General features: G+C 40.5%; 1 protein-coding gene across 2 annotated transcripts in view; it reads right to left on the bottom strand.

Annotated features, from left to right (window-relative positions):
• CRYBG1 (crystallin beta-gamma domain containing 1) overlaps positions 1–15,105 on the bottom strand; it is a 225,633-nt gene that overhangs the window by 21,808 nt on the left and 188,720 nt on the right. For both annotated transcript variants that reach the window (XM_060419523.1, XM_027972398.3), the window contains exons 8-13: positions 14,274–14,413; positions 5,762–5,888; positions 3,543–3,578; positions 2,697–2,854; positions 1,678–1,804; positions 1,441–1,586 (exon numbers count right to left, since the gene is read on the bottom strand). In XM_060419523.1, coding sequence (XP_060275506.1) covers positions 1,441–1,586; positions 1,678–1,804; positions 2,697–2,854; positions 3,543–3,578; positions 5,762–5,888; positions 14,274–14,413 — 734 coding nt within the window. The remainder of the gene's footprint in view (positions 1–1,440; positions 1,587–1,677; positions 1,805–2,696; positions 2,855–3,542; positions 3,579–5,761; positions 5,889–14,273; positions 14,414–15,105) is intronic.

Below are 15,105 nucleotides of genomic sequence, written 5' to 3' on the forward strand. Positions count from 1 at the left end.
TGGTGCAGTAACTATGGAGAACAACATGGGTTCCTCAAAAAGTTAAAAATAGCACTACACAATGCAGCGATTCCATTTCTGGGTATTCTTCCAAAGAAAACAAAAACACTAAGTCAAAAAGATACAAGGACCCCTCTATTCACTGCTGCATTCCATATCCAAGACATAGAAGCAACCTATATATCTAACATAGATAGATGTAGTGTGTATACACATACACACACACAACGGATAGTAATCCACCGTAAAAAGGAATGAAATTTTGCTATTTGCCCAACATGGGAGAACTGAGAGGGTATTATGCTAGGTGAAATAGACAAATACCACATATTTATATGTGGAATCTAAGAACAAAAGGAACAAACAAAACAGAAAACCGTCGTAGATACGGAGAACAGGTGGCTGCCAGAGTGGAGGGAGGTGGGAGGATGAGTGAAATAGGCGAGGGAAATTAAGAGGCACACACTTCCATTTACAAAATAAATGAGTCATAGGAATGAAACGTACAACATCAGGAATATTATCAATAATCACGCAGTATTTTGGTATGGTGACAGACGGTAACCAGACTTTTCATGGTGGTCATTCTGAAATGCACAGAAATATGAAAGCACTATGTTGTGTTCCATGAACTGACATACTGCTGTAAGTCAACTGTACTTCAAAAACAACAAACAAACTCATAGAACAAGAGATCGGATTTGTGGTTACAGAGCGGGGGAGTGGGGGGAGTTGGATGAAGATGATCAAAAAGCATAAACTTCCAGTTATAATACAGATAAATACTGGGGATATGATGTAGAGCATGATTAATATAATTAATTCTGTGCTATATATGAAAATTGTTAAGAGAGTAAATCCTAAGAGTTCTCCTCACAAGGGAAACATTTTTTCTTCTTCTTCTATTTTGTATCTATGAGATGATGTTCACGGAACTTATTCTGGTATCATTTCATGATGAATATGCCATTACACTGCACATCTTAAACTTACAGAGTGCTGTATATCAACTACATCTTAATATAACTGGAAGAAAAAAATAATAGGAAATATAATAGAGCAGGTGTAGGACCATAAGAAAATCAAATGGGACTTTGTCCCAACTTCAGGTTTCTAATGTTAAATCACTACTATTTGTGTCTGATCCTAAGAAATTCATGAGTTCTTTTCATGAAGAATGACAAGGGAAGTGAATCTATAGATTTCATAATGCAACTCAAATTCTGCTCCAATATTATATTACATATAAAAGATACTATATAAGAAAGATTTTAAAAAGCAGTTATAAAAATATTGTAGCAGTATTAAATGGCTAATTTAATGTTTCATTTTTGAGATATGTACTTATTGAGTGTCTACTCTGGGTCAAAGACTCCATTACTTTAACACAAATCAAAGTGAAGCTCACTATTAAAATCCCCTTTGGGTTATTTCACTTACACTCCACTCAGTACATTAATAGACTGTGTCTTCACTCCGTATCCCGTCTCCTTTAAATTAGCAACAATTCCTAATACATCAATACTGGAACCTTTGGATCCAAAGTTTTTTTCACTGTACATTATCATGTGAGCATTTGAAAAATCCTGTTGAGAAAAAAAAATTCAAAATTCAAAGACTAGCCAATTATTACTCAAAAACGCCCAAGTATTACCCATTAGCTTTTCTGTAACTTACACCTAATATAGGTCGTAAAGACTGCAGTTCTCCACTGTAGCCTCCCCAGTCATTCCAGTCCTTGTATTCTCCTTCTTCAAGCAAATACTGATGACCTGTAAAGCCAGGCTTCTCATAAGCAACCCAACTACAACAGAAAGAACATGAAAGAGTAGAAATTTTCAGTAGTTAAAATATCAGTGTCACTGACAAATGTAAATAGCTATAGAGCTAGACATGGACCCATGCATTATGACTACTGGAATTCTTCCCTAGCATTTAAGAGATTAGTAGAATGGCCTCCCTGGTGGCTCAGATGATAAAGAATCTGCCTGCGACGTAGGAGACCCGGGTTCAATCCCTGGGTCAGGAAGATTCCCCTGGAGAAGGGAATGGCAACCCACTCCAGTATTCTTGCCTGGAGAATTCCATGGACAGAGGAGCCAGGTGGGCCACAGTCCATGGAGTCACAAAGAGTCAGACATGACTGAGCAACTTTCACTTCACTTCACCAAGAAATTAACCTAAGAAGTATATACCAATGTTCCTTAAAGGATTATAGGGAGCCCAGCATGTATGTGTACATGTTTGTCTAAGTGTGTTTAAGAACTGACTCAAAAGAACATTAACAAATAAAACTGGATGAACTTTCTTCCAATAATAATTAATATATTGTATATTTTGGGCTATTTATAAGCCATTTTCAAGTGTAAACTTTAAAGAAAATATGTAAGCTCTATAAAGTACAGAATATGATCCTAAAAAATAGAAAGCAAACTAACAGTTCAATCATTTGGAGCATAATATCAATAAACAAGATTGTAGATTTGATCAATCTAGATGGCCCAATTTATCAGCCTTGCCCAGCTGACTGATCCCAAATCAGCCCATCAAATCCAGGTCACAACTAGCTGAAGAAAACATGTTTATTCACTCCACCCTGCAATCTGGAATGCTATCTTTGGGGGAGAGAGACCATGTTTTTAATGTTATTAAAGGGAATAAAAAGGAATCCTTACAGGTCACTCCTGTCTACTTACATGCCTCGTAGAACTTTCATAGATCCCACTGATACAAAGGACATATGTTCATCTCCAGTGGTTTCTTCTGTTTCACCTCCTTCCATGATAAACCTACCCATCTCTGTTTCTAGCTCCATACATTTTCCTTCAAAGAAAGGCTTTTCATAAATAACTACCTATAATAGAAATAAGATATGCCAGGAGGTTGTAAGAAGTTAAATATCTCAATAGCTAAGCACTAAATCAGTCACTTAATATCAGTAAGTCCTGGAACACAAATTTTATAATCACATTTTTAAATTAACTAAATAAAAGTATCTTGTAATATAATTTTAAAAATCAGAATTTTTCTCCTGCTGTGGTATAGCCTAAAGCCAAGGTTCAAAAGACAGGTGCACAATTGGTTTTTGTTCAATGTCTAAAACTGATATTTAGAATTTTTCTCAGGCCAAACTAACGAACCAAAGTATCGTTGTTTTAAAAATGAAACACACTGTAGATCAAACTGTGTGTCACAGATGTGCAAAGCAGAACTAGCAGAAGGAGAATTTTAGGGTAGGGAGAACTTGTTTTGAAAAGTAAGGTTTTTCCTTTCAGACAAGTAGCAACAGGCCCTGCAGTTAGTAAATACAACTGCAAATTACAGCTTAATACAGCAGTGAGCCTTCTGAGCCGTGGCTGCACACACTGTTCGTGCTAACGCGTGTGGTCAGCATTGCCTTCCACCTGAAGGGGATGGCATGCATAAGCTGGGCAACTCCCGCTGACTGCAGTTATGTCTCATGGAAGTAATACATAAAATCATGCAAGTATTATCTTCATGAAGATGGAATGGGAGTAAAATTCTTTAAAAATGTACCTTACCTTAGGATCTGTAGGGAATTCAACTTTACGGCCACCCTGAAAAGAAAAATGATATTATAAGAATAGTGGCTTGTCGCTGATAAGTTACCATTTGCTATTACCCATGGCAGTCAGTGATAAGCCACGGAACCACACAGAGCAACTACATTCTGGTTTGTTTAACTGATGTGGAGACAGTTCTAAAATTGCGAAAAATGCAGGGAAGATATGAGGAAGTCTCACAGAGGCGGTCTACAAGCTGAATCTGCATGGTATCTGTGCTTTTTAACCAAATAGGTGTTTGGTGGTTGTTTTTTAAACTCAGTAAACTTCTCCCCAAAAGGCCTATTTCTCACTTCTCTTAAAAAGCAGTCTAAGATTTTACATCTCTAGACTCAGATTCTCACAGGCAGCAACCCTCACCTTCTGTGTTTATTAACCCTGCACTGGGCTCGCCCTCCAGCAGGGATACCAGCTCCACTTTGCCCGTCTCCACCTTTTCCGGGCTTCAGCTCCCGGATCAGCCTGTTCACGCCTATTTGCTGCCTGGCCCTGGAGGCATTTGATTTTGCAACCTCTGGCTTACAAAGCTGTTGAAGTTCACTCAGGTTCACAATATGATCTGAAGGGCTCCTGAAATAATTAGGTAAACTCTTAGATAAATTTAAAACATCCCATAGAGGATGGGTCTATGAGGGTTGCTATATGTTTAGAATAAAGAAATTTTAATCCAAAAATCTTACTAAAATCATAGAAGAGGTGTCACACAGAAGTATTAAATAAGGTAAGAGTTTAAATCAGCAGTGGGAAAGTCGGAAGGCTTTTTTTTTTTTTTTTTTAAGATTGTTACATATATAAGTGAAAAAGTATAACCAAAGATCTCGAATACAGCAAATGAACTATAATTATAAAGGAATGTGGCTGATTTTAATCAACAAACCAGGGATCATACAATCAACTAGGTATCCTTTTCAAAAGGGATCCTTTTCGAATTCTGTGAACTTTACAACTCTGTAGGTCATCATTAAAAACTGCCTTCAAAACTTGAGGCAATTCTTTTACATATTCAGAAAACTTACAAAACTTTACCCTTCGAAAGAGGATTTAATTTTAGAAAAAAAGCCCAGAATTATTTGCATGAAGACAAGCAGACATTTAGATAATTAAGCCACAACCTGTGGCAGGAGGGATAAAATTAAGATAAAAAATTATCTTCCTAACTTTCTAATTTGTGTCCAACTGACTCAGAAGACAACCACAAAGTGGAATTTCAAGAACATGTCTGTAACAGGCGCCTCACTCATGCTGTACGTGTTTAGTGAACACCTCCTATGACACAGCTCAACATGAAGTCAAAACAGGTGCATCTTGGAGACTTCCAAGGCTTAGAGTCTCGCAGAAGAAACAGAGAACCAGGCAAAATACAGGGGAAGGAAGCACGGGATCCTTCCTAAGGGGAGGGCTTTGGAGGACAACACTCACCTGGACATGACTCCAGGGCCCCCAGTGCAGTCACCCAGCCTGGCCTCCTGTCATTACAGCAAGCTGGTCCTCAGCAAGCCCTACCCTTTCCCAGCTCTGACCTGGCTCATGCAGTCTAACTCTGACATCGCCATCTAAAATAATCCTGCTTGGTTTTTAAGATCCACCTGACTTATTGTGCTATGCTGTGCTCGGTCACTCAGTCGTGTCCAACCCTTTGCAACCCCATGAACTATAGCCCACCAGACTCTTCTGCCCATGGGGATCCTCCAGACAAGAATACTGGAGTAGGTTACCATTCTCTTCACCAGGGGATCTTCCCAACCCAGGGATCGAACCCAGGTCTCCCACATTACAGGTGGATTCTTTACCATCTGAGTCACCAGGGAAGCCCTGACTTATCGTGATGCTCTCCTAATCATCCCCTTTCTCTAACACCTACAAGCTGGACTTTGTCTGTCCTCCTGATTTAACTCTTCACTTTCTCACTTCTCACATCTGCCCTGGGCTGAGCTGTGCACACACATCAGTGCCTCTGCATGGCCAAGAACACCTATGGACTTATCCACATTTTTTTTCCATCTGTAGCAACTATCAAGTTATCCTTTCTACTATTTCTATCTAGCAATAAGTCCCATCCTCTACATATTTATCTTTTAAAACTCTGCTTTATTGCTTTAAAGTCACATCCCATGAATTATCAAAGTCAAGCAAAGAATTACTGACTCTAAGAACACATGATCAGATTCCATCGTTACCATTTTCAGTGGCCGCATGGATCCAATGTATGCCTCCTCTGTATCCCAGAAGGATAAGTCAGGGTATTCACCAGGTTCCAGGATAAAAGGGACACCCTGAAATCCAGGCTCTTCATAAATCAGCCATCTAAAGAAGTACCAAGGAAGAAGCAGACAATTCATCATTTCTATCAGTGGAACACTGCACCCCACAGATGAGGGAGGACCAGAACAGGGGAGGATGTGGGTCTGGATGATGTATGGATGCACTTAGTAGAGCAAAGTTTGGCTCCAGGAGGAATAGGCCATTATATGCATCTCTTGAGCTTTTATTTGTTTCCTTGGCTTGGCTAGCTTTGTCCACTGATTTTACTTTCTATTATGAACTATTTCAAAGTTTAAATGTCTGTTACTTCCAAGTAATAAAAGTAGTTATCTTTTGCACTGTGTATGTATTCAGAGAGGCTCCAGCCAGGGGATTTTACACTTTAATAGGTTATATCTCATTTGTAACCAAAAATAGGATGTTCTACCTAATCATCTGTCATAGTATCAAAAATTAGGAACAGCTAACAAATATCTAGAGCTTACAAGGAATTCCATCTTATCCTTAACAACAATGCTACAAGTAAAATACACAGTCCCCATTTTACAGGTGAAGTTAAATTGCCCAAGGCCACACAGCTACAAGTACTAAATGCAGGGCTGATTCAAGCTGACCCCAAAACCAAGCTCCTAGTCATTCTTGAACAACAGTCTTTCTCATTCCAGAGAGTGCACTGAACATAATTTCTGCTTTCACAGACGCTCAGGATCATGACTGGGAGCATGACTTAATGCACAGTGATGTCTGTGGGGGCTCTCAAAGTCTAAAGATTGCTTGTTCCCAGGCCCAATGCTTTTTGAGTCCTTGGAATTGATTTTTATGGTTTTTCAATGCCACACCTTTCTATCATGCTTGTCAGCTGTCACGTCTGCTGTGGTCAGGCAACCAGAAGCCTCACCCTCCTCTAATGTGCTAGAAACCAGGAAACCAGAAAACCATACCTCACATGAACTGTCCCTAAAGACTGTGCAGTCTTATCAATTTCTTGGTTCCTTGGAGGGTTCTGGTGAAGTTGCTGTTGCTGGAGAAGTGACTTCTTTATAAAAGAGATGGTAATATACCCTCTTGACAAGCAAATGTGGAATTCTTGGTGATCACTTATACTCACCAATTCTTTATTAGTCTTGCTAAAGCATCCTAGCTGGGCTACCTGTGCCAAGTTCCCCAGAGCACAGGCCACAAGAGGAAGCTGGCTGTAAAGGTAATCTTTTACCTACAAAATGATTCTGATTCTCCCCTCTTTGCTTTTCTCTTGTTCACAATTTTGGCCCAAGGGCACATTTTTGGTGATAGTTTCTGTTACAGATTGTCCTGGATAAATCAGTAACTTCTTTAGACTTACTAATTATACAGGGATTTATAGTCAAAATCCTACTGGAGACCTACCAACACACACATACACACACACAATGTTGAGAGGCTGTGTGTGGTGTGTGGGTGGGGGAATCAAAACTAATCCACAGTGTTAAAAGTCAGCATAATGGTTACAGAGACGACTGGGAGGCAGCAGGAAGGCAGGAACAGAAATGCAGACAGAGAACAGACTTGTGGGCCCAGCGGGGAAGGAGGGGGCGGGACAAATTAAGAGCCTAGCGTGGACACATTCTTTACCGTATGTAAAGCAGGTAGGTGGGAAATTGCTGTATGACACAGGGAGCTCATCCCAGTACTCTGAGACAACCTAGAGGGGTGGGATGGGGTGCAGGGCTGAGAGGGAGGTTCAAGAGGGAGGGAACACATGTATACTTCCGGCTGATTCACGCTGTTGTAGGGCAGAGACCAACACATCATTGTAAAGAATTATTCTCCAATTAAAAATAAATTAAAAAAAGAGAATGCACTACATCTTTTTTTTGGAGCCCCAAGCTCTCAAAAGGCACATCACACACTGATTTCATGCCCTAGCTAAATAACAGCAGTTTATTATAAAGTGTGCTATTTGGCCAATAACAAGCCAAGGGCCTTGAGGTCTGACTCTTCACAAATGAACAGTCTGAATTTTTTATAAACACAGACAATGGCTCATCAACAAGTGATTCTGAGATTCCAACATGGTGCTTACTGAAGTACTCTTTCATTAAGCCTTTTCTTCTATGGTTTGCGTTCTAAGGGTATGTATTCATCTGCTACTAAACATCTCATTTTCCTTGAAGCATATAGCTTAGTCATGTTAACACTTATATAAGGAAGGTAATCTGGGATAAAGAGGGCTTTGTCAAAAAACCTGAACACATAAACTGGCACACCTGAAGACTGCTGTTCTGCAAATAGTGAATTCTGAGGGCCTGCTGGGGAACTTCCTCAGTAAATGCTGAGGGCCTGGTGGGGAACTCAAATAGACATTTGTGAATGTGGGTGGACTTTGGAATCTGAAAACTCATATACAGAGTGTGATCCTTTCCTAAATTCGATTCCAACAAGATACATTATTCACAAGGCCATCAGGAGATCAACTACCTTCAGGCAGTGTTATTTCATTTTCTTTTATTTTCTCATGTATTCAGCCTTTGCCTATATTATGAATAAACTGTATATCTATGCTGCTGCTGCTGCTGCTAAGTCACTTCAGTTGTGTCCGACTCTGTGCAACCCCATAGACGGTAGCCCACCAGGCTCCCCCATCCCTGGGATTCTCTAGGCAAGAATACTGGAGTGGGTTGCCATTTCCTTCTCCAATGCACGAAAGTGAAAAGTGAAAGTCAAGTCACTCAGTCGTGTCCGACTCTTAGCGACCCCATGGACTGCAGCCTACCAGGCTCCTCCATCCATGGGATTTTCCAGGCAAGAGTACTGGAGTGGGGTGCCATTGCCTTCTCCGTATGTCTATAAAGTATGAGTTTAAAAAAACAATAACAAATGTGGCTTCCCTGGTGTCAGTAGTAAAGAATCTGCCTGCTAATGCAAGAGACGCAGGTTCGATCCCTGATCTGAGAAGATCCCATATGGCCGCACAGCAACTAAGCCTGTGTGCCACAACTGCTGAGCCTGTGCTCCAGAGCCCAGGAACCACAACTGCTGAGCCACGTGCCCTAGAGCCTGTGCTCTGCAACAAGAGAAGCCAGTGCAATGAGAAGCCCTGGAACCACAACTAGAGAAAAGCCTGCAAGCAACAAAGATCCAGCACAGCCATAAATAAGTGAATAAACATATTTTTATTTAAAAAAAAGTGTATACATACAGAGGAATACTGTTGAACTAATGTTGAACTAATAACAATGGTCATCCATACATTCATGAAAATCATTCATGTAATTACTCTTTCAGAAACACCCTCTGAATCAGACAAGAAAAACCGTTCTTATCTTGTTCACTTGCTCTTAAACCAAAAACAGTTCTTCCAGTTGGATCCTGTCTTATTCTCTAGATATGGCTGCACATGAATGTTGGCTACATATAGCAACCAAGGGGATAGTCAGAAGATTTAAATATGAATATGCCAGCTTTGAGGTTATTCAAACAAGAGCAGGCTCTGAATCTCAAGGGGGGACTGGTACCTTTACAATGGAGAGGGGTGGGAAGCATCAGTGTAACCGAGCAATCAAACTTGGTTTGATTAACACAGCATGAGTATGTGTCCCTACCCATAGAAGTAACATCCTTGACAAAACCCTTCCATCTACATCTGATTATACATGAAGACCTAACTGCCTGTATATAGAAATTTCAGGTGACAGAAGACCAAGTTAAATGATACCATGAAGAAGCACTCAGAAAATCCAGACTATGGCACATACACTAAGCAGCTGACCTAAATTCTTCAAAAACGTCAATGGCATGGGAAACAAAGATGGGGGTATTCAAGAGATTAAGAGAGACTTTTCAAAGAGATAGGACAACCAAATATATGAACCTTGCTTGGATACTAATTAAAAACATCTATAAAAGACATTCCTGAAACAATGGGGAAATTTTGTTTATGGACTATTGGGTAGATATCATCATGGCCATACTGAAAATTTCTCAGGTGTGATAATGGTAGCTTTGTAGGAAAATGTCATTATAGAAGAGATGGGATGAAGCTTATAGGAATGAAGGGTCACAATACCTGCAACTTACTTTCAAGTGCTCAGAAAAAAAGATCAAGCAAACATGGCAAATGTTAACAATTACTGAATCAAAGTGGAGGGTATATGGGTGTTTGCTACCCTTTCTACTTTCGTGCTTATGTCTGAAAACTTTCATAATAAAAAGCTGGGCTTCAGTATACTCCATAAGGAAATATATGCAGTGACTCTTAAATAACAATGAAAAAGAATAAGTATACATATACTCATCAATGTGGGGACTCTCAGAAACAATGTGGAGAAAAAGGAACAAGCCACAGTTCCTTATTTTAAAAGTTTAATAACATTTTTATAAATTTCAAAAGCATTTTTATAAATTTAAAAATAGTGCAAGGACAGATACTATATGGTGACACTACAAAACAAGGGGCTGAGAAACACACAAAATTCCAGAGAGGGATCGCACATGTGGAGAAGTTGGGGGGGGTGCACAGGTGGGCTATGCTGGGTGCTGCAGCAATGTTGGTAATGGTGAGGTTCTCAGTTGCGTGATGAGGGGCTTGTTTGATTACTAGGCTTCATAGTTCACATACCTACATATATTTTTATGTATCAAGTATTTCATGTTAGCATTGACCAAAGAATATGTGGCTATTAAAAAAATGTCCCTTGACTTCAGAGCACCTGCATTCTAGTACCTGTTCTTCTGACAACTAATCCTAACAACTAATCCAACTTGATAAAGTGGCCAAAACCTGTCTTCCTTAACTAAATGATGGTGTTGGAACAGATGTTCTTTATGCTGCCTTTGAAGTCTTAAAATTCCTCAATTTTATTTATTAGAAATAGACTCAAGATAAGATACACTGTCACTTCTGCAAGGATGGGTGCTGGCATTGCCAGCTGCTTAAAGACAAATCACACTCAACACAATGTGAGAGGAAAATTTTGTTAGAAAGTTCTCATTTTCCCAAATAAGAAATTAGCAAGTAACACACTGGGTTTGATCCCTGGGTTCAGAAGATCCCTCAAGAAGGGAAAGGCTACCCACTCCAGTATTCTAGGCCGGAGAATTCCATGGATGGAAAAGTCCTTGGGGTCGCAAAGAGTCGGACACAACACTGCCACTTTCACTTCACTTCACTCTGAATGTGTGTACGTGTAGAAAAGCCTAATGCAGATTGAACAGGCCCTGGAGTAAATCTCATGGAATCTGAAGAAGCACCCCTGCACAGCGAAGGCTTCTACTCCATCAGCTCACAGGACTGCTGCACCAACAGAGGCAGTGTCAGCTTGAATACTTGTGATCAGCTGAATTCTCCCAACCCATCAAGACTCCCCTTGGAGATCTGTAAAAGTACTACTGACCTGGTACCAAACTGACTGAGTTCAGTGAGCCCAAACTCTGAACTGACATCTAAAGCAGCTTTCTATTACCCTGATGGCAATGAAGAACCAGAAAAAAAGCGTCTGCCACCATGCAAACCCATCAAAATGTGTAAAATATGACTGGTTTGTAACTACCACCTGTAAGAAGACCAGGTTAAACTCACTGTCAAGGTAAGAAATGTTATTTAATGGTAGCTCGTTACGCTTCCACATGGCCCAAGCCTGAGTCATGAAATCATCTAGACATGGAGATAAAAATATGATGCGTGTGTGCGAGCTCAGTCACTCAGTCATGTCCAACTCTTTCCAATCCCATGGACTGCAGCCTGCCTGGCTCCTCTGTCCATGGAATTTCCAGGGATGAATATTGGAGTGAGTTAGTGATATTTCTCAGCCTTAAATACTTTGAGAAAAAAGACTTATAGGTCTCTTTGATGTTGAAAAACTCAAAAGCAGCAAGAGATGAAGAAACTTTTGTTTAGATTCCACCTTTTCTTCCTAATCTCTAAATATAAAAGTGCCCAAAGCTCAGATGACTTTCCTGCTGTTTTTAATTTATTTAATTGGAGAATAATTACCTTACAATAATGTGATGGTTTTTGCCATACATCAACATGAATCAGCCATGGGTATACCTGTGTCCCTCCATCCTGAACCCTCCCCACCCTATCCCTCTGGGTTGTCCCAGAGCACCGGCTTTGGGTGCCCTGCTTCATGCGTCGAACTTGCACTGGTTGTCTTTTTTACATATGGCAATATACACGTTTCAGTGGTGTTCTCTCAAATCATCCCACCCTTGCCTTCTCCCGCTGAGTCCAAAAGTCTGTTCTTTACATCTCTGTCTCCTTTGCTGCCATGAATGTAGAATTGTTGGTACTGTCTTTCTAAATTCCATATATATACATTATATACAGTATTGGTCTTTCTCTTTCTGACTTACTTCACTCTGTATAATAGGTTCCAGGTTCATTCACTTCATTAGAACTGACTCAAATGTGTTCCTTTTTATAGCTGAGTAATATTCCATTGCGTATACATGCCACAACTTCTTTATCCATTCATCTGCCGATGGACATCTAGGTTACGTCCATGTCCTGCTATTGTGAACAGTGCTGCGATGAACACTGGGGTACGTGTGCCTCTTTCAGTTCTGGTTTCCTCGGGGTGTATGCCCAGCAGTGGGATTGCCGGTGATATGGCAGTTCTATTCCCAGTTTTTTAAGGAATCTCCGCACTGTTCTCCGTCATGGCTATTTCAGTTTGCATTCCTACCAACAGTGTAAGAGGGTTCTCTTTTCTCCACATCCTCTCCAGCATTTATTGTTTGTAGACTTTTTGAGGATGGCCACTCTGACTGGTGTGAGAAGATACCTCCTTGTGGTTTCGATTTGCATTTCTCTGATAATGAGTGAGGTTAAGCATGGAGATCTCACCCAGCATGGGGTTTAGATACCTTCTCCATGCCCATGACTCCAGATTACATCTCCAGCCTCCCTAACCACCTGAGATTCCAGTGTCATGTATCCAGTCACCTTCCTGACCTCTTACCTGAATGGTTGAACGGGTAGTTGGCATCTCCCATTTAACCTCCAAAACAAAACACCTGGATTTCACTTCCCCTCCCTGTTTTTTTCTATTCCAATAAATGCTGTGGTCCCAAACCCTGGACATTTCTCTGCCCCTCATAACCCACCTAAAATCTGTCAACCAATGTTGTTGGTACTGTCTTCAAAATGTATCCAGAATCTGACTGTTCTTCTACCACTACCATCACACCAAGTCACCAAAACACTTTTTGCCTATGTAACTGCAAATCTTTGCTTCTACTCTTAGCTGTTTACAATTTACTTTTTCACAGAAGCTAGAGTGATCCTCCTAAAACACAAGTTAGATTAAAGTCCTCCAATGATTTCTTATGTTCCTTGGAGTCACCTAAAATCCCTCTGGAGTCCTACAAGGTCTGACATGATATGAGCCCTCTCCACCACCAATCCTCCTGGCTCACTCTATTGCAGCCAGACCTCCCCTCAATTGCTGAAACATCCCCTGGAGGGCTTTGCAAACACTGTGCTTCCAGCCTAGGACACTTCTCTACCCTGCCTCCCCGGGATGTCCCACAGCTGACTCCCTCACGTCCTCCGATCTCTGTTTAAAAGTCACCAGGGACTTTCCTGACTACTCTCTAAAGCAGCACTTTCACGGTCCCTCTCCATAATTTATGTTTCTTGTAGTATTTACCTTTGGATTCATTACATATGTATTATCTTACTCATATTCCATTAATATAAACTCTTGAGCAGTCTCTGAATATATGAATACTTATAAATTATGTATATATAACTGCTGAATATACTATAAACTTATTAGAAAACATACACAAAGACAACATCTGAACAGGAGACTTTAAATAAAATGCGCAGAAGCTTGAGTGCTTCTTCCTGCATTCCGGTGCATGCCTGCCACATGCCCTGGGCTGTGCACTCCACTGCGGAGGCCACCAGCTTCAGTTCCGCAGCCTGCACTTTCTAGCCTAATTTCTCCCCTAGCTGAAATATTCCCGCTTCCTTCAAAACACTCTTGCAGTTTCCTGTAATTTTTGAAATCAGCATCCTAGGGGCTTTGGAAAGCATTGTGTGACTGTTAAAGGAAGTAGTATGCGTGTTGGCCTCCATCCCACATGAAATATCAGGGGCATACACACTTTGAATCACCTCCTCTGAATTACCATGAAGGTATAATCTGCACTCAGCTCTGAATGAATCAGGTTCCTTTGCGATAAGGAAATCTCCACATTAAAAATGCAGTTTTCTCCCTGCACTTCCTCCAAGAAATCATTATCATTTACAAGAAAGCTGAGTTATAGTAACACAGTAACCAAAAAAATCAGATTTTTATGTGCCTTATAAAAAATAATACAAGCTTTTAGTCAATAATTACTTAACAGGATAACAAATTAGAGATAGATTATCTGAAGTCATCTTTTCACACTCAAAAAAGAGCTTCATTAAACCTGTATTGCAAATAAAATACTCACGTGCCCCAATGTACTTTAATGGAACAAGTCTTCTGCATTATGCCAAAGCCCTGCATTTCTTCGGTATCATCAAAGTAGGAATTTAGAAGCCCTAACCCTTCTGGTTCCGTAAATAAGTCAATCTGACTAACTCTGTAATCCTAAAAGAGAAAAAAAGTTACATGAATACAGTATATATCTATAATAGTAATGCCATGTATTAAATTCTACATTAAGCTCATTATTCCTTTTTTTGCTTTCCTGATGGCTCCCGCGGTAAGGTGTCTGCCCGCAATGCAGGAGACCCAGGTTCGATTCCTGGGTCAGGAAAGTCCCCTGGAGAAGGAAATGGCAATCCACTCCAGCACTCTTGCCTGGAGAATCCCATGGATGGAGGAGCCTGATAGGCTACAGTCCATGGGGTCGCAAAGAGTCGGACACAACTGAGCAACTTCACTTCACTTCATTCCTTTTTTTTAATAATTAAAATAAGCTTTAAATACACACATACATTGCACAGATCATCTGCCACTTTATCCCTTTCCTGTTCTCACTCGTGACCTAATATGTGATCTTTTGGGGCATACACATTGCATTAGTCCTGTATCTCAACATTACATTCAAGCAAAGACCACCAGAAATGCATCTCAAGAGTTTTGGAACATTATTTCCCTTGTCTTCACTGAAAAACCTGCCTGGCTTTCCTTGGCAACCTGAGTTTTAGTTCCTTGCTCTCCTGTGACCATCCATATGCAGAGACACTAGTCTATAGAGTGGCTGCTTCCTCAACTGTTGTTTTGTGCCCACGGGCCCCTGCAGTAACACTCCTTGACTATGATGTGGGTTTGGTCTA

Source organism: Ovis aries, chromosome 8, assembly GCF_016772045.2.
Source record: "Ovis aries strain OAR_USU_Benz2616 breed Rambouillet chromosome 8, ARS-UI_Ramb_v3.0, whole genome shotgun sequence".
NCBI lineage: Eukaryota > Metazoa > Chordata > Mammalia > Artiodactyla > Bovidae > Ovis > Ovis aries.